General features: G+C 45.2%; 1 protein-coding gene across 4 annotated transcripts in view; it reads right to left on the bottom strand.

Annotated features, from left to right (window-relative positions):
• Window positions 1–1,595: 1,595 nt before the first annotated feature.
• Window positions 1,596–21,636, bottom strand: part of GRIN3A (glutamate ionotropic receptor NMDA type subunit 3A) — a 256,842-nt gene continuing 236,801 nt past the window's right edge. Inside the window, exons 7-10 of one of the 4 annotated variants that reach the window (XM_060199075.1) lie at window positions 14,270–14,434; window positions 11,897–11,964; window positions 5,703–6,031; window positions 1,596–3,170 (exon numbers count right to left, since the gene is read on the bottom strand). In XM_060199075.1, coding sequence (XP_060055058.1) covers window positions 3,052–3,170; window positions 5,703–6,031; window positions 11,897–11,964; window positions 14,270–14,434 — 681 coding nt within the window. In that variant the 3' untranslated portion in view covers window positions 1,596–3,051. Of the gene's footprint in view, window positions 3,171–4,160; window positions 6,032–11,896; window positions 11,965–14,269; window positions 14,435–21,636 lie in introns of those variants that run through there. The other 3 variants (XM_016189866.2, XM_007526769.3, XM_060199077.1) reach the window with 3 other exon arrangements.

Genomic DNA, 21,636 nt, shown 5'->3' with positions numbered 1-21,636 from the left:
TTACTAGCCCCTTGTGTGGGAAGGCCTGCACAGTGGTGTTTTTTTGTTTTTTTGTTTTGTCTTCAGGGTGCTCTGGGGCTCAGTGCCAGCACTATGAGTCCGCTGCTCCTGGAGGCCTTTTTCTTTCCTTTGTCTCTTTTAATTGGATAGGGCAGAGTAAAATTGAGGGGAGGAGAAGACAGAAAGGGAGAAAGATAGATGCCTGCAGACCTGCTTTACCACTCATGAAGCATCCCCCCCCGCAGGTAGGGAGCTGGGGGCTCGAACCCAGATAGATCCCTGTGCAGGTCCTTGCACTTGGTACTATGTGCGCTTACCCAGTGTGCCTCTGCCCAGCTCCCCTGCACAGTGTTTGCACTACTTCTCAGTTGGGTAGAAATCAAAAAGGATACTGAGACGCTCGCGGTGAGACTCGGGCTATGGTATGAGTTCAGCGCACCACGGTAATCACAGTTACTGCATCTTGTTGCCTCTGTTCTGTATAGCTGGGGGCCAGGCTGCACCATGGGGGGTGGTATGGCAGAAAAATTAAAGAGGGGTGAGAGGAAAAAGAGGAAGTTGTAAGGCAATGATCAGAACTCTGACACTAGTATTGTTCTAGAATTGTGCTGTCTCTGCAGTTTATTTTTCCCCACCAGGGTTAGCCCTGGGCTCGGTGCCAGTACTATGAAGCCACTGCTCCTAGTTGATGTTTCTCTCTCTTTTCTTTCTAGTTTTTTTGTTTGTTTGTTTTTCATAGGACAGAGAGAAATTGAGAGGGGAGAGACAAAGAGAGAGAGAAAGATAGACACCTACCTGAAGATTTGCTTCACTACTCATGAAGCTTTCCCCGTCCCCCTCACACACACACACACACACACACACACACACACACACACACCCCCGTATAGGTGGGGAGCCGGTGGCTTGAATCTGGATCCTTGCTTGGGCCCTTGCACTTCGTGCTATGTGCTCTTAACCCGGTGCATCACCGCCCGGCCCCCTTTAAGCAGGTGTTAGAATTGCTAAATTTGGGCAGCATTTGTCAACAACCTCTTACTACTGTCGTGAGTTCTTCCTAAAATACTTTTCCCAGATGAAATCATTGCAGTCCTACTACACAATACCAATACTCCGAGTTCTCTTAGCAGATCTTCTGCCCTGCTCCTTTAGACTCTTACCAAAGAAGCAAGCATAAAGCACAGCGTTAGTGGGTCCTCCATGAGGAAGAAATTGGGACCATTTCACCATCTGACATCCCCCAAGACAATGACAGCAGCGTATCTGCAAGTGAAGTTTCTCTCTGAACATTTATTCCACAGTCATAGAAACTGAAGATGGAAAAGACCTGAGGACCTTTCGTCCATTTACATAGTTATACAAGAAAAAAAAAACTGGCTGGGGAAGACAGCCCACTGACGTCATGCTCACAAGACAGCGCTTCAGTTCTTCCTGGGTGGAGCCATTGCAAACGTGGAAATCAAGAAGACACAGTGCAAAACACTCTTTACGAACCTTAAGAAAATACTCCAAAGTACGTGATTTTTAGAAGATGATTAGGAACATATATATATATATATATATATATATATATATATATATATATATATATATATATATATATGTATGTGTACATATATATATTTTTTTTTAAAAAAAGGAATCCTGGTTTAGTTGTCTGGTGTGGGTGGTTGGAGAAAGGAATAATTGAACACTGCAGAGAGTGAGGGGGTTTGGATGACTTGAAAGCAATTGTTTCCGCAGACTGGTCACGGTTTCCTAGACCGCCTATCAGAATTATGAGCTGGGAGGAAGAGGCCCCAAAGTAGCCACTGATCTCCTCCTCCTTTATCCACACAAGGAAATGCTTACTAATTCCAAGGTGCTGACTAACCCAGCACCAGCACTGAGACGTCTACTGCCCAGATGGGAATGGGGCTATTCTACTTGGCGCTTTCTCCACCTACTGCTTCTCTGGTTGGCGTGGTAGCAGCAGCTCCTTGTTTAGACTTTGTGCAGCGGCAAAACGATCTATGAATAATGGAGAGTCAACTCCAGGCACGTTAAGAGACCTCAAGCCAGTGGGTTCCTGTGGCTGACTCACTGGGATGTCCCTGTTATTCTTAGGGCCTGTCAGTAATGGTCAGAGGGACATTCTTGCTCCTCTGCTTCCACGCATCTATTCACCGGGACCTCGGCTAGTATTTAAACAGATCTGTTAGCTCTGTCATGCTCTCTAGCATTAGGGCTTGGAAAAGTGAAGGCCTTTCTGATCTCAGGAAGTGGGTCCCCACAAGAAGAGGCAAGGTAGCATCCCGTTCCCTTTTCTTTTTCACTAAGATACTAACATGACACCCTCACCTGAAGACTTCTGATCTTTGTGTGTTTTGTGAGCCTGAGAGGGAGCTGAGAGAACAGAAGTGGAGAATAGAGGGTTTTCAAAGGACCTACCATTTCATGTAATCTTTCCACAAAACACAACACACTGTTTCACAAATTGCAAAACACTGTTCAACTACTACCGAGGGGGAAAAAAAATCACCGTTACGACTTAAACATGAAGACTGCTACGTTTCACCACAAGAGTGATGGTCTTTTTTTTTTGTTTTTGTTTTTTTCATTTGTCCAGAACATAGAGGCATTTCAAGCAATTCAGTAGTCAGCCTGATTCCAGCTCCCGCTGTTCCTTGCTGCATCCTGGCCATAGTTTTGGTCAAGTAGTTCCTCCCAGAATGCCTGAGGAGCCATGTACTCGACCTCTACTCTGTGGGTGGGAAGGGCTGTCTGATGCATCATCACAGCTGCTCAGAATGCCTCCGTTAGAGAGAAGCTTGCTTAAGATAAACCCGATATACAAAAACCCAGACTTACAAAACAGATACATTAAGGGATAATTAATTGCATTACAAAAGGGTTCTTTACAAAAGAATTCACCTCTGGGTTCCTTTAAGATAGTCAGCTTCTCAAGTTCGTTCAGAATGCGACGATTGTGTTATAAAAATGTCTGTGTGCAACATCAGGAAGGGGCGTGGCTGTTATGTGAGCTGAGGTACACCTGTACCGTGCAGAGGTTCAGGGAGGTGTGCAGAGCATTATGGGAGAGTCTCTACAGCGTCTAACGTCATTGTAGATGCATGTGGACAGCAAAGGGATATAATCTTGCAAAGGCAGTGGCGAACCTGCTTCTGGGCCTGAGGTGAGAACAAAGCAGGGTATTTCAAAGCAGCATTGTCCTTTCCATTTCCAGGGCTCTTTGTGCCCTCACTGGTAAGCTGTGTCATCTGTTGGTTTGATGAAATTTAACTCTCAGGCCTTCCTGATACCTCCCTCCTTGGTATGGCTGCTCTGTTTGCATCGACGCCAATCCTGGGAATTCTCAGACAGTTAACTCATTACTAAAGCTTTGTCTAGTTACAGTTTAAGTTGTTATCTTTCTATGGGAACTAGGGCAACTCCTGATAGAAAAATCAGGGATTGCATCGAAAGGCAGAAGGAGAAATTCTGTGATTTTTGGAGGCTTTTCAATTATCTGCAGCTATGTTAGGGCACAGTGCTTGGCACAGTTCTGTAAAATTGTAGGCATTTAGATTAGGGTGGAGTGATGAGAGAGTGAAATAATTTATAAACAAGGAAATCTGTCCTTGAGGTGGAGGTATGAAAACTAAATCAGCAAGTGTGGGATCATGCCCAGAGTAACTAAACTTTGAGGAGAGATTTTTCTCATGGAGGAGCTTTCTTTGCTTCCCTTCCCTTCCCTTCCCTTCCCTTCCCTTCCCTTCCCTTCCCTTCCCTTCCCTTCCCTTCCCTTCCCTTCCCTTCCCTCCTTCCTTCCTTCTCTCTTTCCATTTGCTTCTCTTAAAAAATATTTATTTATTATTGGATAGAGACAGAGAGAAACTGAGAGGGGTGATAGAGAGGGAGAGAGACAAAGAGACACCTGCAGGCTTGCTTCACGCTCCTGAAAGCTTTGCTCCCTGCAGGTGGGGACAGAGGTTGAACCTGGGTCCTTGTGTACTGTATTATGTGCACTTAACCAGGTGCACCACTGCCTGCTCCCCTTTCCTTTCCTCTCCTCTCCTCTCCTCTCCTCTCCTCTCCTCTCCTCTCCTCTCCTCTCCTCTCCTCTCCTCTCCTCTCCTCTCCTTCCCTTTCCTTCCCTTTCCTTTTCCTTTCTTCTCCTCCCCTCCCTTCCCTCTCCCTCTGCCTCTGTCCGTCTCTCTCTGTCTCTGTATCTCTCGCCTCTTCCTTCCCTCCTTCTTCACAAATCTCTCTCACCTCCTTCACCTGGAGGTGTTGGCTAGCTCAGCAACAGGTTTCTAAGCTTACCCCCAATGCACTCCCAGTGTCTGGGGAAGAGCCCTGCCCAGCAGTATTCCTGTGAGTTGAAGATGACTCCCATCTATTGTTAGCTGGCATTCAATAGCTCCCATCCTCATTCCTGTTCAAGCAATGCCACAGCAGCAAAAGGATGCCCAGGCAGAGGGCAAATCAGGCTACTTCTATCAGTCTCTTAGGGGCACTAGCGGGTTCTGGAGTAAAACTGAAACTAGACAGCTTTTCAGAAACGAGTGGTTATGAGGTGAGGAGGGTGACTTGGTAGGCATCCATACAGACAGGAGAAGCACCTGGCATCATTCCTGAAGGCTGAAGCTTGAAAAGTCCACAGGCTTGAAATTCACTTCTGGGACTCCTACAATAAGAGAATTCTAATCTGGAAATGACCAAGAATGTGGTCCAGCACATTTTCACTTAAACCACAGTTCCAGCTAACTTGTCCTGTCCAGGCAATTTGCAGGGAGATGCCAGTTTCATCTTAAGGCCACATCTTTGTGTTGCTCTCTCTCTCTCTCTCTCTCTCTTCCCCCTTTCTAAAAAGGCACACATAATAGTGGAGATGTTTAGTCAGAAGAATAACCCTACTTACTCTTTAGCCAAATTGCTTTTCTGGCCCCAAGCTTTTGTTCTAAAAGCACAGTGCACGTTCGTTCGTTTGTTTATATATTTCCTGCCTCTGCCTGCCCTTTCTTCCTTCCCATCACATCCCTTTTGCCATTTAACCTCTCATCTCCACACACGTTTCCTAAATGTTGGTCACGATGGGGCTGGAAATTCAGGATCTTCTCAGAACATGCCTTATAGCCCATCCATCCAGTCCGTCCGTCCTGGGTCTGTCTGCTCTGATGCTGATGAGTTCATTTTTAAAGTACTGCCTTCTACATAGCTTTTAGCTTGTACTCTGCCTGCCCTTACCACATTCAGAACATGGGGATAAATGTACATCAGGGCGCTGTATCAAATCGACCCTGGGTGGTTCTTTTCTAGACTAAGATTAAAATCAGTGACCCAGTTAGACACAAGTAACAACTTGATCTCTTGTCATTGATAGTGCAGAAAAAGGGCTAAAAACCAGAAGTAGACTGCAGTACCTGGTGAGGTCAACAGGAGCCGGGCTTGCCTGGCTAATTACAGATCCTTTTACATGCTTCTTCCTGACTTAAGATTACTGCTGTGAGAAAGACCCCCTACCCTGGGGACCTGGGGAGTGAGCTTGGGGAGAGCTGCTGCTGCTCTGAACTTGAACTTGACCTTGACCTCCAAGATGACTCTGACCTCAGCATCCCCACACCTTGGTGGGTGGTTATAAAAGAGCATTACAAAGTGTCTCCGGGGACTCAGGAAGGCCAGGAATTGAGAGAGGGGAGGGGGGATCCCCTAGGACTCACAAGTCTGATTTGTCCTTTGATACTCCTCCAGCTCTGTTTTCCTGCTCACGGCCAGCTGCAACTCCTGCCGGATCACCTGGATCTGCTTCTCCAGCTCCGAGAGCTCCTGCATCACCGAGTTCCGAGCGCCATTAAGGGAATCTGCTTTCCCATTGGTGGTCAGCGAGGCAGGGAGCTCTCTTCTTCTGGGAGGGAGAGGGATGTCCTGGTGGGTCCTGATGCCCAGCTGGGTTGGTCCTCCCTCATCACTGAAGATGTATTTTTGTTGGTTTTCATGACTCAGATTGGAAGTGTTCCACACGGTGAGCTGGCAGGGTCCCACATTGGACCTGGGGGAACAAAGAGGTAGGTTAGTTTACCTTCTACTCAGCAGCTCTCAAAGTGCTCTTCTCAATCTGTGAGTCATTCCTTGAGTGGATGGTGGGCGCGGGAGGGGGTGGTGTGCGTTGCAGGAGGGGGTGGTGTGCGTTTAGAAACAATAACAAAGCCATGGACAGACGGCTGCAGTACCACGGAGACAAGGTGACAGAAAATACACTTCTTTTCAACAGGAGTTCAAGGTCTCATCAAGTTTTATGCTCCTTGAAATTGGAATAAGTTTATCTTTCAGAGGGATAACGCGTCAGACTACAGCATGTTCTTTATATGAAGGAATTTAGATGCCTTTTTATTCCCTTTCCTGCAGGTGAGATTCAGAAAGCAATGCTCTCTTGAAACAGTCTGTGACTCTTTCTACTGTGTTTCACTAGAAATGTGAATGTGTGGGAGTCGGGCGGTAGTGCAGCAGGTTAAGCGCACGTGGCGTGAAGTGCAAGGACTGGTGGAAGGATCCTGGTTCAAGCCTCCGGCTCCCCACCTGCAGGGAGAGTCGCTTCACAGGCGGTGAAGCAGGTCTGCAGGTGTCTGTCTTTCTATCCCCTCTCTGTTTTCCCCTCCTCTCTCCATTTTTCTCTGTCCTATCTAACAACGACGTCATCAATAACAACAACAATAACTACAACAACAATAAAAAAACAAGAGCAACAAAAGGGAAAATAAGTAAATATAAAAATATTAAAAAGAAAGAAATGTGAATTGTGTTTCTTCTGCTACTGGACTCTAGGCATGAGACCGCTGACAGATTTCATAGTATGACTGACCACCCTTGTGTTCACTACTTGAGTTTGAGTAGAATGCAGATGTAAGCTGCAGGGTTCCCATTGCAGGGCTGACTTTATGTTGGTGAAGAGTGATAAAGTCTGAAGTTTAAAAAAAAAAGTAGCCTGGGAAGTGGCACAGTGGAGAAAGCACTGGACTTTTTTTTAAGATTTATTTATTCATTCCCTTTTGTTGCCCTTGTTGTAGTTATTATTGTTGTTATTGATGGATAGGACAGAGAGAAATGGAGAGAGGAGGGGAAGACAGAGAGGTGGAGAGAAAGACAGACACCTGTAGACCTGCTTCACTGCCTGTGAAGGCGACTCCCCTGCAGGTGAGGAGCCGGGAGCTGGAACCGGGATCCTTGTGCCAGTCTCTGCACTTTGCGACAAGTGCACTTAACCCGCTGTGCTACCGCCCAACTCCAAGCACTGGACTCTTAAACATGAGGTCCTGAGTTCAGTCCTTGGCAGCACATGTACCAGAGTGATGTCTGTTTCTTTATCATTTATCATGTATAAATAAATAAAATCATAAAAACACACACACACACACACGCCTTAAGATTTTTCTTGGAAAATGAAGTAAAAGGAAATAAATTCACAATTCTTTTTCAGGGTTGCAACAAACCATACTCCACCACTGTAGAGACATGGTTGTAGGCAGCAAGGGGGGTCATGCCAGACTGGCACAAGGGGAGGGAAGTCTTATATACTGATACAATGAAAAGAGTTTCTTGCTACACGAACTGATCAGAGTCCTAAATAACCTGGACACCCATTTCTCTTTTCTTTTTTTCTTTCTTTTCTTTTTCTTTTTGCCTCTGGGATTATCACTGGGGCTCAGTGCCTGCCCTATGAATCCACTACTCCTGGAGACCATTTCCTTCATTTTTTGTTGCCCTTATTGTGATATTGTTATTGCTGTTGTTGGACAAGACAGAGAGAAATCGAGAGAGGAGAGGAAGACAGAGAAAAGGAGAGAAAGATTGACACCTGTAGACCTGCTTCAATGCTTGCGAAATGATCCCCCCCTGCAGGCAGGGAGCCGGGGGCTCAAACCTGGCTCTTTACGCTGGTCCTTGCACTTCGTGTCATGTGCAGTTAACCCGCTATGCTACTGCCTGGCCTCCTTCTAGCCTCCAAGATAAGGAGGGGGAGGGAGAGGGGAAGGAAGGGAAGGAAGAGGAAAAAGAGGAGGGACAGGAGAAAGAGGAAGGGCTATAATCATTTTTGCAATCTACCAGAGTGAAATAAAATAGAGATACCCTATGAAGACGCCATGCTTTTGTTCTCACCCACATAACTGCTTTAAAAAATGTATCATCTTTATTTATTGGATAGAGACAGCCAGAAAGTGAGAGGAGAGAGGGAGACAGAGAGACAGAGAGACACCTGCAGCTCTGCTTCACCGGCTGTGAAGCTTTCCCCCTGCAGGTGGGGACCAGGGGCTTGAACTTGGGTCCTTGCGCACTGTAGTGTGTGCACTTAACCAGGTGCACCATGGCCTGGCCCCTCATCCACACAGATGAATTAAGACTTTATTCCTATCTATTAGTTGGACACCCCCCAATTCTTCATATGAACTTTTCCAGCCTTTAGGTTCATGATTAGTCAACTTTTTTGTTTGTTTGTTTTGGCTCTATATGTTAACTCTTTTTTCAGCCACCAGGTTCCAGATGCTACCATGATGCCAACCAGACTTCCCTGGGCAGACAACCCCACCAATGTGTCCTGGAGCCCCACTTCCCCAGAGCCCCAACCCACTAGGGAAAGAGAGAGACAGGCTGGGAGCATGGATCCACCTGTCAATGCCCATGTTCAGCGGGGAAGCAATTACAGAAGCCAGACCTTCCGCCTTCTGCATCCCACAATGACCCTGCGTCCATACTCCCAGAGGGATAAAGACTAGGAAAGCTATCAGGGGAGGGGATGGGATACAGAGTTCTGGTGGTGGGAATTGTGTGGAGCTGTACCCCTCTTATCCTGTGTTTTTTGTCACTGTTTCCTTTTGATAAATGAAAATTTAAAAAAACAAAACAGAATAAGACTTTATTTCTACACTCTCATTAGCCTGGAGGAAGAGAAGGAGGCCCTAGATGAAAAAAGAAAAGAGGAGGGCTGAGCGGTGGCATACCTGGTTAGGTGCACAAACCGCCAAGCACAGGGACCCAGGTTCAAGCCTCTGGCTTCCCATCTGCAGGGGGTTCACTTCACAAGTGGCGAAGCAGGCCTGCAGGTGTGTATCTTTCTCTTCCTCTCTATCTCTCCCTCCTCTCTCAATTTCTCTCTGTCCTAGCCAGTCAAATGGAAAAAAAAAAACAAAAAACTGTTGCCAGGTGCTGTGGATTTGTAGTGCTGTCACCAAGCCCCAGTGATAACCTTGGAGGCTAAAAAGGAAAGAGTAACTAAGTTGACTCAGTTACATGGATGAGGGAAAAAAACAAGTGTGATTCTGTCATTTGTCCTGTGATGACTGCAGGAGTGGTCGCATCCTGTGTTCATCTTTTTATCTAAGCCACTCTATAAATGGCTCTGCAGTTCAGTTCTATTAAGAGCAATTCGATGAAGACGAATTCTTTTTCTGATCCCTTGAGTTTGGTCTGGTGTCCCGACTTGTCTGGTTCATGGAGGAAGTGGTAGAAGCAGAAGGCGGCACTTTCAGATTCAGCACTTTTAAGAAAACTCACATTGCAGGGAGGAGCACTCTAGTCTGTAGACTCTACAGTGTTCAGGATGCATTTTATACCACACCCTCTCTTCTACTGGACTCTTTCGGAAAAGACATGACAGGTATGAGACTTCCAAAAAAAAAAAAAATCACTGCATTAGAAAGGTCCTAGCAGACTGGGTAGAAGGAAGGGGTCATCGAAAATGTTAGTTCAAGATGAGCCATGAAAGATTCTCCTTCTCGAAAGAAGATGGCCTAGAAAGGAATCTTCCAGAAAAAGCAGGTAAACTGAATGAAAAACACATTTGGTTCTCAGTTTAGGTGAGAAAGCCATGACTCAGAATCACTAAGCAGTTGGAAGCTGTATCACGGGGCTTCCTGTCTCCATTCTAGCTGGAAAACAAATACGTTGTCATCAAGAGACGGTGTCTTTGCCGCTATGTCTCCTTGCGTTCCTCTGGCTGAGCGCTTGTGTTCAAATTACTTAAAGAAACAGGATGGAATGTGACACGGGACAGCTGTGATCTGATTAGTCTCCAGCTTGTCTCTAACAGGGTTGTAATGTGGCACGGAAACATCGCAGACTGAGGGGGTGGGTTTGCTCACTGACTGGAAAGAGGCTTTCTGAGGTAATGGAAATGGGTGTAATGAGCTGGATATAAACTAAGAGAGTGGGGGTCGGGCACCCTGTTATGTGCATATATTACCGAAGGAGAGAGAGGGAGACCACAGCAGTCTAAGTGGAGTTATAGGAAGGGGAAAATAAATCTTATTTTCGGGGCTGGATGGTAGTACACAGGGTAAAACGCACATAATACAAAGTGTACAAACTTGTGCAAGGATCCTGGTTTGAGCTCCCCCCCATCCCTGTTCCCCACCTGCAGGGGGGTCGCTTCACAAGGGGTGAAACAGGTCTGCAGATGTCTGTGTCACTCCCTATCTATGCCCCCTCCCACTCTTGATTTTTTTCTGTCCTGTCCAATAAAATGGTTTCCAAGAAAAGTGGATTCGTAGTGTCACCAATGAACCCCAGAGATAACCCTGGAGGCAAAAATAAATAAATAAATAAATGTTTTCAATCCTCCCCTTTTTCCCCCCTGCTATTCTGAATGAAAAGTAGGAGTATCAGATTTCAAAATATGCCAGCCTTGAAGTTCAGGATCTGTGCTAGATGACAGAAATATGTAGTGGTGATGCCCTAAACCGAGGCCTCTGGATATATCATGAAACGAGCACCTCCTCAGAGAACTTGCTACTGAGATCATCCAGAAACAGACCCAAGCGCCTCTGACCCGTCCAGCTACCATGAATGAGGACAGAGTCATCCATAGGCTGGATTTCTGGGCTTTTTATATATTTGTGGGATTGGGGAAAGGCCCTGAATGCTGAGAGCCCGAAGCCAACTGTTCCTTGTTCTGCGTGGATGTTTCCACCTGTGCCCACCCTGTGATAACTATAAAAAGGTGAGATGAGAAGTGATCGGGGTTGCAGACTCTCCCTTTGCTTGGAAGGGTGTCGGCGGCCTAAGCTTAAGCTTCCTAATAAAGGCTCTTGCTATTGCATGTGATTCTGGTCTTCTTTGCGTGAGATCGGGACTCGAACTTCTGGGCATAACAATAGTCTCTAACTGAATCCTTACTACAGCTCTGAGATGTAGACACTATTTTGATTGCAATCACAAATGAGGATATATATAAGCACAGAGTGATTTACTATATAACTTGCCCAAAGTCATAGTTACTGTGTCAGAGAGAAAACTTGAATTCAGATGGTTGATGTTAGAGCTCACAGCTCCACTTTTAACCATGACACACACTGCTCACGCTCCATTTGAACATCCACTTGTGTACATAAATATTTATTACTGTATCTGATGTGAAATTACATACATTTTTGTTTACCTATTATGTGGCCTTGATTTAATCTGAATTTTTTTTTTCCTCTAGGGTTAGTGCTGGGCTCGGTGCCTGCACCATGAATCCACCGCTCCTGGAGGCCATTTTTCCCCCTTTTGTTGCCCTTGTTGTTGTAGCCTCGTTGTGGTTACTATTATTGCCATTGTTGACGTTGTTCGTTGTTGGATAGGACAGAGAGAAATGGAGAGAGGAGGGGAAGACAGAGAGGGGGAGAGAAAGAGAGACACCTGCAGACCTGCTTCACTGTCTGTGAAGCGACTCCCCTGCAGGTGGGGAGCCGGGGGCTCGAACCGGGATCTTTACGCCGGTCCTTGTGCTTTGCGCCACATGTGCCTAACCCACTGCGCCACCGTCCGACCCCCAATCTGAAAACTTTTATCCATAATGGCCCCCTTAAGAGCACAGAGTTTCAGTTAAAGCTTCTAAAGTTTATTTTAACCACGGTAAAGACACCTGGTGCGGGCCTCTTACCTCTTTTCCACACGCTTCGTCTTGAAATGTTGCTGCTTTTCTTCTACATTCAGTGCTCTGTGTAATCTCTGGTAGAAAGAGCAGATTCACATGTAGAGAGCATTAGACACAGGCTTTTGGGACAAACTACCACCTGAATCTTTCTTTCTTGTTCTTCCTTCCTTTCTTTCTTCTTTCTTTCTTTCTTCCTTCCTTCCTTCCTTCCTTCCTTCCTTCCTTCCTTCCTCTCTTTCTTTTTTCCAAAATTTAACAGGATAGAGAAATTGAGAGGAGAGAGAGATAGAGAGGAAGAGAGACAGAGAGATATATACCATAGCTTCACTGCTCATGAAGCTTCCCACCCTACAGGTGGGGCCTGGGGTCTTAAATCCTGGTTCCTTGCTATACCACGTGTCCCCCCACCCACCTGAATTTTCTTCTCATTATTTTATTAGCGATTTAATATTGACTCACAAAATTATAAGACAACAGAAATATATCCCCACCTTTCACACCACCAGAGTTCCATGTCCCCATTCCATGCCCATTAGAAACTTCAGCAGTTCTCCACAAGATCACAGGTATTGGTTGACTATTAATTCTATATCTATATCTACATCTACATCTATATATCAATTTTTCTTATGGTCCTGTCTTCTCTTCCTTTCTAAATCACACCTATACCTCTTACTACTTCCTAGTGATCTTCCTCACCACCCCTTCTCTCTCAGGCTCATGATGGAATTGAGGTTCAGAGACCTCTAGGCATCTTTCCCTAATTTCTTCCCCTCTAGGAATACAGACCAAAATTTGGGGGTGCAGAAAGTGGGAGCTCTGGCTTCTTTAATTGCTTCTCCAATGGAAATGGGCGTTGGCAGAGGGATCCACAACCCTAGACTGTTTCTATCTTTCCCTAGTGGGGGAGGGCTCTGGAGAGGTGAGGTTCCAGGACATATTGGTGAGGTTGTCTGCCCAGGGAAGTCAGGATGGCATCATGATGGCATCTGCAACTTGGTGGCTTTGTACTATGTGAGCTTAACTGGGTGTGCCACTGTCTGGCCCCTGGATTCTACATTTTTATTCTACCTTGGGGAAAATTAAGAGAGAAAGAGAGAAAGAAAGAGGAGGGGGATTTTACAAATGAGCTTAGAAAGGCTTTGGGTTGTTGAAAGCAATATGGTACAAAGAAAAGCTGTGACAATGAATGTGTAAAAGAGCCTTGTTTTACTGCTAAGCATGGGTCAGTCTGAAGGTGAGGCCAAGATGGCCATATAGAGAGGACCCGCATTCACCAGCTCCTCCAACACCCGCAGAAGTTACACTGGATACCTGACCAGTCTGTAGGCATCTGAACCCGCAAGGCCTACCTTTCCATCACACAGGACACCACTTTAGCACCTACATCCTAGAATTCTTTTTTTTAAATTTTATTTATTTATTTTTCCCTTGTGTTGCCCTTGTTGTTTTTATTGTTGTTGTAGTTATTATTGTTGTCCTTGTTGGCTAGGACAGAGAGAAATGGAGAGAGGAGGGGAAGACAGAGAGGGAGAGAGAAAGATAGACACCTGCAGACCTGCTTCACCGCCTGTGAAGCGACTCCCCTGCAGGTGGGGAGCTGGGGGCTTGAACCGGGATCCTTACGCTGGTCCTTGCGCTTTGCGCCACGTGCGCTTATCCTGCTGCACTACTGCCCAACTTCCTAGAATTCTTTTAAACAGTGAGGACATGGAGAGACTCCTTCCTCGGTGGGGGAAATGGACGAACAAACAAACAAAAAACACCTCTACCCTGTGACAAATTGTAATTGGGAATTAAACTCCAAGGTATGAAACTTGAACCTAGGAGGCAGGGTGTTAGTAGTCCCAAACTCCCAACATCCTGATCCCAATTCAAGTCTACATGTATAGCATTCCAACAGAAGGTTAAGAAACTATATGTTATAAACTGGGTGGGAAGGGCTGGTTGAGCTCACCTGTTACAATGTGCAAGGACCCAGGTTCAAGCCCCCCGCTCCCCTCTGCAGGGGGAAAGCTTTTCGAGTGGTGAAGCAGGGCCGCAGGTGTCTGTCTCTCTGTCTCCCTCTCTACCTCCCCCTACCCTCTCAATTTCTGGCTGTCTCTAGCCAATAAGTAAAAGATAATTTAAGAAAAAGAAAACCAATAGGTCAAAGATAAATAAATAAACTGGGTGGGAGTCCTGGCAGCAGACTTTCTGACGACCTTTTTGACCTTGCTGAGAACAGAGCCGGTGGATGCCACAGTAGAATTCAGTGTCCATTGTGACAGTCTCCTGGGGTAGGAGAGCTCTACGGAGCTCTAATCAGCAGCAGGTCTGACTGGGGCCAGAAGACATTTGTTATCAAGGACGCTACAGACCCAACGCGTGGCAGCTCACCTGACTGGTGTGGAGCCAGTACTGCAGCCTGGATTTGTTCTTGATTCGGGGTAGCAGCAGCCTGTACACTATGTGCTCACCAACGGTGGTCAAGATGGACAGACCAAATCCGATGCACAGCAGCACGAAGAGGCCAGAGAAGTGCTTGATACCCATTTGCAAAGTCTGTGGCAAGGAGACATTGTGAATTCAGCATTCCATTCAGTTTCACGAGTTGACCTTTCGATTCATTTTTCTAATTATTACTTTTATTATTAGTTTTTTAAATATTTATTTACTTATTCCCTTTTGTTGCCCTTATTGTTTCATTGTTGTAGTTATTACTGTTGTTGTTGATGTTGGATAGGACAGAGAGAAATGGAGAGAGGAGGGGAAGACAGAGAGGGGGAGAGAAAGACAGACACCTGCAGACCTGCTTTACTACTTGTGAAGTGACTCCCCTGCAGGTGGGGAGTCACTGGCTAGAATGGGGATCCTTATGCCAGTCCTTGCTATTTATGCCACATGTGCTTAACCTGCTGCGCTACTGCCCGACTCCCACGTTTATTTTTTAATGGGACAGAAACTAGAGCACTACTCTCCTCTCCTCTCCTCTCCTCTCCTCTCCTCTCCTCTCCTCTCCTCTCCTCTCCTCTCCTCTCCTCTCCTCTCCTCTCCTCTCCTTTCCTCTCCTTTCCTCTTCTCCCCTTCCTCCTCCACTCCTCTTCCCTCCCTCCCCCTTCTCTCTCCTCTCCTGTCTTTCTCTTTTATTTTCTCAGCACGCTAGATCGTTGGCTTCTATTTCTTTTGTAAATCTCATTATTAGTGAGTTACAAAATCAGAAGGTCTCAGGGGAATGATTTCAAGCTCATGTGCGTGTATTAGTGTATGTGTTAAGTCACGACATTCGCCACTGAACTTGTGTGCTCTCCCTGTCCTGTCCCTGTCTTGTCCTCTGATAACCACCACAGCTCTTCCAAAGCCTAAGAGACAGTTTGGATACTTTGTCTTCTTTTTTTTTGTTGCAAATTCATGTGTATTAATCCTCTGGATTCCACATATGCACGAAACTCTGTTGAATGGTAGCTGCCTTTCACCTCTTTGATCACTACACTTAGCGTAAACCAACAGTATGAAGAATCCTTAAACAAACAAAAAAAGAAATACCTTAAAATGCAGTAGTATTACCAGTCAACGCCCATGTTCAGCGGGGAAGCAATTACAGAAGCCAGACCTTCTACCTTCTGCAACCCTCAATGACCCTGGGTCCATGCTCCCAGAGGGATAGAGAATGGGAAAGCTACTGGGGAGGGGGTGGGTTATGGGGATTGGGTGGTGGGAATTGTGTGGAGTTGTACCCCTCCTACCTTATGTTTTTGTTCATTAATCCTTTCTTAAATAAAAAATTTTAAAAAAAATGCAGTATTATTATATATATATTTATTTATTTATAATGACAACATGAATTTGAAAGGATATATTGTACTTCTATCCTCAGAGCTTCACTATTAAAAATAACCAAATTATGGAAGAAGTCTATCACTTTCTTTTTAAAAATATTTTATCTTTATTTATTTTATAGAGGTAGCGAGATATTGAGAGGAAAGGGGATATGTAGGGAGAGACAGAGAAACACCTACAGCACTGCTTCACAACTTGTGAAGCTTTTCCCCTGCAGGTGGGAAACAGGGGCTTGAACCGAGGTCCTTGCACATTGTAACACGTGCGCTCAACCAGGTGTGCCACCACCTGGCCCCCCATCCCTTTCTTTTTAAAAATATTTATTTATTCCCTTTTGTTGCCCTTCTTTTATTGTTGTTGTAGTTATTATTGTTGTTATTGCTGTCCTCATTGTTGGATAGAACAGAGAGAAATGGAGAGAAGGGGGGAAGACAGAGAGGGGGAGAGAAAGACAGACACCTGCAGACCTGTTTCACCGCCTGTGAAGCGACTCCCCTACAGGTGGGGAGCCGGGGGCTTGAACCTGGATTCTTACGCCGGTCCCTGCGCTTTGCGCCACCTGCACTTAACCCGCTGCACTACCGCAGACTCCCGACTGTTTACTTTTTTTCCCCCTCTGAGGTGACTCTGATGACACCATTTTGTAGTTGAAGAAACTGATGCCCTAGCAGCTGTTAAGTGATGAAATTAGTTTATAAGGGTCTGTTGGCGCAGCTCTAAAGCCTGAGTTCTGACTGCTACACAAGTTATCAGCAACAGTGATGGCGACAGCGAGGATCACCAGGAACTGTATGAGACAGCTATGTTACTCAGTGATTTGTCAGTGTCATCTAAGAAAACGCTCCTGTGGGCTCTACAAAACAGGCACCGTGCACTCACTGACACAGAGTCTGTGAGAGTCTGTTCTGCAGAAGGAAAACAGGGCTGGGCTATGTCGAATGCACACATTACCATTTGCAAGGACTGGGGTTCAAACCTACAGTCCCCACCTGGAGGCGGGAAGCTTCATGAAGCGTGAAGTAGAGCTGCAGGTGTCCTCCATTCCTTCCCTCCTTCCTTCCATTCTCTCTTTCTTCCTTCCATCATCCCTCCCTTTTTCTTTCTTTCTTTGCCTCCAAGGTTACTGCTGGGGCTTGGTGCCTGCACCATGAATCCACTGCTCCTGAAGGCCATTTTTTTCCCCTTTTGTTGTCCTTGTTGTAGCCTTGTTGTGGTTATTATTATTGTTATTGATGCCACCATTGCTCGAGCCCCTGGTTCCCCACCTGCAGGGGAGTCGCTTCACAGGGAGTGAAGCAGGTCTGCAGGTGTCTATCTTTCTCTCCCCATCTCTGTCTTCCCTTCCTCTCTCCATTTCTCTCTGTCCTATCCAACAACAACAACAGCAGCAGCAATGCCAACAACAAGAGCAACAAAGCGGGGGGGGGGGGAGAGGAAAAATGGCCTCCAGGAACAGTGGATTCATAGTGCAAGTACCGAGCCCCACCAATAATCCCACAGGCAAAAAAAAAAAAAAAGGGACTGCGTTTGAAGGCCCTCAAAGATGATCAGATCGAGCAGATGGTGAGGGGGGATCTAGACCCACTGCAACAAATTCTAAGCTGTAGCAATGAAGTCCAATAAAATAAATAAATGAACAAACCTTTAAACATAGGAGTCAACTTGCTTACACTCATGCAATTAGCAAAGGTTCTAGCTAAAATCCCAACCCAGGAAGTTGGCTCTTGAGCTTATACTCTTTATTTTTTTAACTGCTTCCTTCCGAAAATCTTTTATTTATTTGTTTTTTTAACTTTATTTTATTTGATCAGACACGGAGAAATTAGAGGGAAGAGGGAAACAGGGAGGGAGAGAGAGACACCTGTAGATGGCTTCTCTGCTTGTTAAACTTTCTTCTTGCAAATGCGGACCAGGGGCTTGAACTCAAGTTCTTGTGTAGTATAATGTGGGTGCTTAACCGAGTGTGCCACCACCCAGCCTCCAAGCCTATACTGTTAACCACATCATTTGAATGATATGGGCAATCATCACATATTCCTAAAGGAGGTCATTCTTTTTTTTTAAAAAAAAAATTAATTATCTTTATTTATTTACTGGATAGAAACAGCCAGAAGTCGAGAGGGAAGGGGGGATAGAGAGAAAGAGAGACAGAGAGACACTTGCAGCACTGCTTCGCCACTCTTGAAGCTTTCCTCCTACAGGTGGGGACTGGGGAATCGAGCCTTAGTCCTCATACATTGTATCATGTGCGCTCAACCAGGTGCGCCACCACCCGACCCCAAGGGGTCATTCTTTCATTCTCCTCACCTTTGTTGTATTGGAGAAGGCTCAGCCAGGCATAGGTCTATTAGAAAGTCTAAGAGGGGCCGGGTGGTGGCCAACCTCATTGAGCCCACACTTTTAAGAAGTTCAAGGATCCGGGTCAAACCCACAGTCCACACCTGCTTCACGAGTGATGGAGTAGTATTTCAGGTCCTTCCCTCTCTTCTCCATTTCCTGTCCCCACCTCAATTTCTCTCTGTCTTATATAATTAAAAAAAAATAAGTAGAAATTAGGGAAAAAAAGTCTAGGGGGCCGGGCGGTAGCGCAGGTGGCACAAGGACCGGCTTAAGGATCCCGGTTCCAGCCCCGGCTCCCCACCTGCAGGGGAGTTGCTTCACAGACGGTGAAACAGGTCTGCAGGTGTTTTCTCTCCCCTTCTCTGTTTTTCCCTCCTCTCCCTTTCTCTCTGTCCTATTCAACAACAACGACAGCAATAATAATGATAAACAACAAAGGCAACAAAAGGGAAAAAGATGGCCTCCAGGAGCGGTGATTCATAGTGCAGGCACTGAGCACCAGCAATAACCCTGGAGGAGAAAGAAAGAAAGAAAGAAAGAAAGAAAGAAAGAAAGAAAGAAAGAAAGAAAGAAAGAAAGAAAGGAAGAAAGAAAGGAAGAAAGAGAGAAAGAAAGAAAGAAAGAAAGAGAGAAAGAAAGTCTATGGGAAGTGGAGGTGGGAGTTACAGAGGCACAGATTGGAGACCCCAGGTTTTGGTGCAGCCTGGACCATAGAATTTCTTTCCTGCCATGGACAGTGGCTCTGCATCAAAGAGGGACGCTAGATTTCCCGGAAAAGGAAAGACTAGAGGTAAGCTGGGGGCAGACAACAGACACACACTTCAGGAAACTGAGACTCAAGGCAGGAAAAGGAGACATTCCACCCGAGAATGAAGTGGGGCAGAAACCTAGCTCTAGAGAACAAAGAATATTGCTGTAGAGAAGGCCAGAATGGGGAGGCGGGTGGTAGTGCAGTGGGTTAAATGCACACGCGTGAAGCACAAGGACCAGCATAAGAATCCCGTTTCAAGCCCCTGGCTCCCCATTCTGACCTGTAAAGCTGGGGGTCGCTTCACAGGCAGTGAAGCAGGTCTGCAGGTGTCTCTTTCTCTCCCCCTCTGTCTTCCCCTCCTCTCTTCATTTCTCTCCGTCCTATCTAACAACGACGGCATCAATAACAACAATAATAACTATAACAATTAAAAAAGACAAGGTCAACATAAGGGAAAATAAATATAATTTTTTTTTTTTTAAAAAAAAGGTCAGAATGTATCCTGGGTCCTGAGGGATACACAGTGTTTCCTAGGTAGCATGGTACGGTTTTCCCAGAGACATCTCTGTCTGAGTGATGACAAACTGTCTAACTTTGACCTCTAGAAAGTATCTACAAGTTTGAAAATAGCCCTTGGCCAGGATCTGTTGTAACTGACCCTATTGTAACATATGACTTTGAGAGCAGAATTCAGTGAGCTACTGCTGCCATGAATAATGAGCACACAAGGGGAATTCATTTTGGATTTAACACTTACATCTTCAACCATTCAGAAAAACACCAAACAGACTGGAACTTCTTTTAAAATTTTTATATTTATTTATTTATTTTCCCTTTTGTTGCCCTTGATGTTTTTTCTTGTTGTTGTAGTTATTATTGTTGTTATTGATGTCATCGTTGTTGGATAGGACAGAGAGAAATGGAGAGAGGAGGGGAAGACAGAGAGGGGGAGAGAAAGACAGACACCTGCAGACCTGCTTCACCGCCTGTGAAGCGACTCCCCTGCAGGTGGGGGGCGGGGGGGGAGCTCAAACCAGGATCCTTCCGCCAGTCCTTATGCTTCACGTCCCGTGCGCTTAACTGGCTGTGCTACTGCCCAACTCCCTACATTTTTTTTTTAAAATAAGGTGCTGCCAAGATGAGGAAAAAAAAAAAGTTCACTTGCATTGAATCATGCCTTTAAACACATGACTTCCTATCCTGTTTTCTTGTGTAGGACAGTACAAGTCCCACTTTCTGTCATTGCCTCATTAGTAAGTTTCATTCAGTTTATTTAATTTATTTAGTTACACATTTATTTTGTCTCCAGGATTATCATTGGGACTCAGTGCCAGCACTATGAGTCCACTGCTCCTGGTGGCCATTTTTTTTCATTTCATTGGATATGACAGAGAGAAATTGAGAGAGGAAGGGGAGACAGACAGACTGACAGACAGATAGATAGAGAAAGATAGACATCTACAGACCTGCTTTGCCACTTATGAAGTGTCCTACCTAAGGTAGGGAGCTGGGGGCTTGAACCTAGATCCTTGCGTGGGTCTTTGCACTTAGTACTATGTACATTTAAACTGGTGCGCCACCACCTGGTCCCACTCATTCAGTTTATTTTATACATTTATTTCTGCATAGTTCTGATGTTTACACCTATGTACTAGTATACTAACAGAAATAGTTACTTTAAAATCTTTTTCTTTTAATATTTTACTTATTTATTTATTTATTTATTTGGGTAGAGACAGAAAGAAATCGAGAGAGGAAAGGAGAGATAGAGAGGGAGAGAGACAGAGAGACACCTGCAGTAACTGCTTCACTACTTGTGAAATTATCCCCTTCAGGTGGGGGCCGGGGACTTGAACCCAGGTCTTTTGAATTGTAGCATGTGCACTCAACCTGGTGCACCACCACCTGGCCTCCGTTACTTTAAAATCTTAACAAAATTTTAATACTAAAAAAAAAAAAATGTGTGCTAGACACTACACATGCCTATTTTGAGTATATCATCACCCTGTATGTTAAATACTATTATTTTCATTTTACATGTGAGGAAACTGAGACTTAGAGAAATTAATGGCCTCACTTAAGGTGACACAAACTATAATAAACAGTGGGGCCAGCTAGGGATTCAGGTTTCTCCGGTGCCAAAGTCTTCCCGGCATTTTTAAACCCGCACCTTGTAAAGGCAGTCCTTGCTCTTAGAGTGCATTCTGCATATTCTTCAGAACAACTTGTGGAAAATGTTATTCAGAACTTACCATGTGAATTGATTGTCCGCAACAATCTGCCTATGACAATGTTTGACCTGTGTCTGCATCTGAGTGATAAGCTTGTGCTCCAGCTGCTCCCTTTCTAGGACTAGTGTTTGTAGATATCTGCATCTGTCCCACATTATCAAGTGAACAAAAAAATGAAAATGAGATGGAACTTGGTCAGAGGAAGAGGACCCATGAATATTCAAATGATGATGGTAGTCTCATGTCAGATTCAGAAAGGGAATCAGTCTCAAGTTGTCAAGAGCTGTAGAAATGAAAGCAAAGAGAATGATGCAAATGAACCTTTTTTTTTCTTTCTTTCTCCCACTGTTTCATCTGTAGCTCCTGATGACAAAGTCCAGTCACATTCACTTAGGCGTTAATTGCTTAGTGTGTCGGTCAATATTAAGACTGTGGGTTTATGGCAAAGTATTCCCTATTAGATAGCGGATTTATGGAAATGTATTCTATATGAGACTCTACCACCTAGGTTTGTGACATTGTACTCAGTGATGTTCACACAGTGCTAAAATTGCCTGGTGATGCATTTTTTAGATCTTTTCACCATTACTGATGGACACATGATT

The sequence above is a fragment of the Erinaceus europaeus genome, chromosome 10 (genome assembly GCF_950295315.1).
Source record: "Erinaceus europaeus chromosome 10, mEriEur2.1, whole genome shotgun sequence".
NCBI lineage: Eukaryota > Metazoa > Chordata > Mammalia > Eulipotyphla > Erinaceidae > Erinaceus > Erinaceus europaeus.
This window is presented reverse-complemented; position numbering and strand designations above follow the sequence as displayed.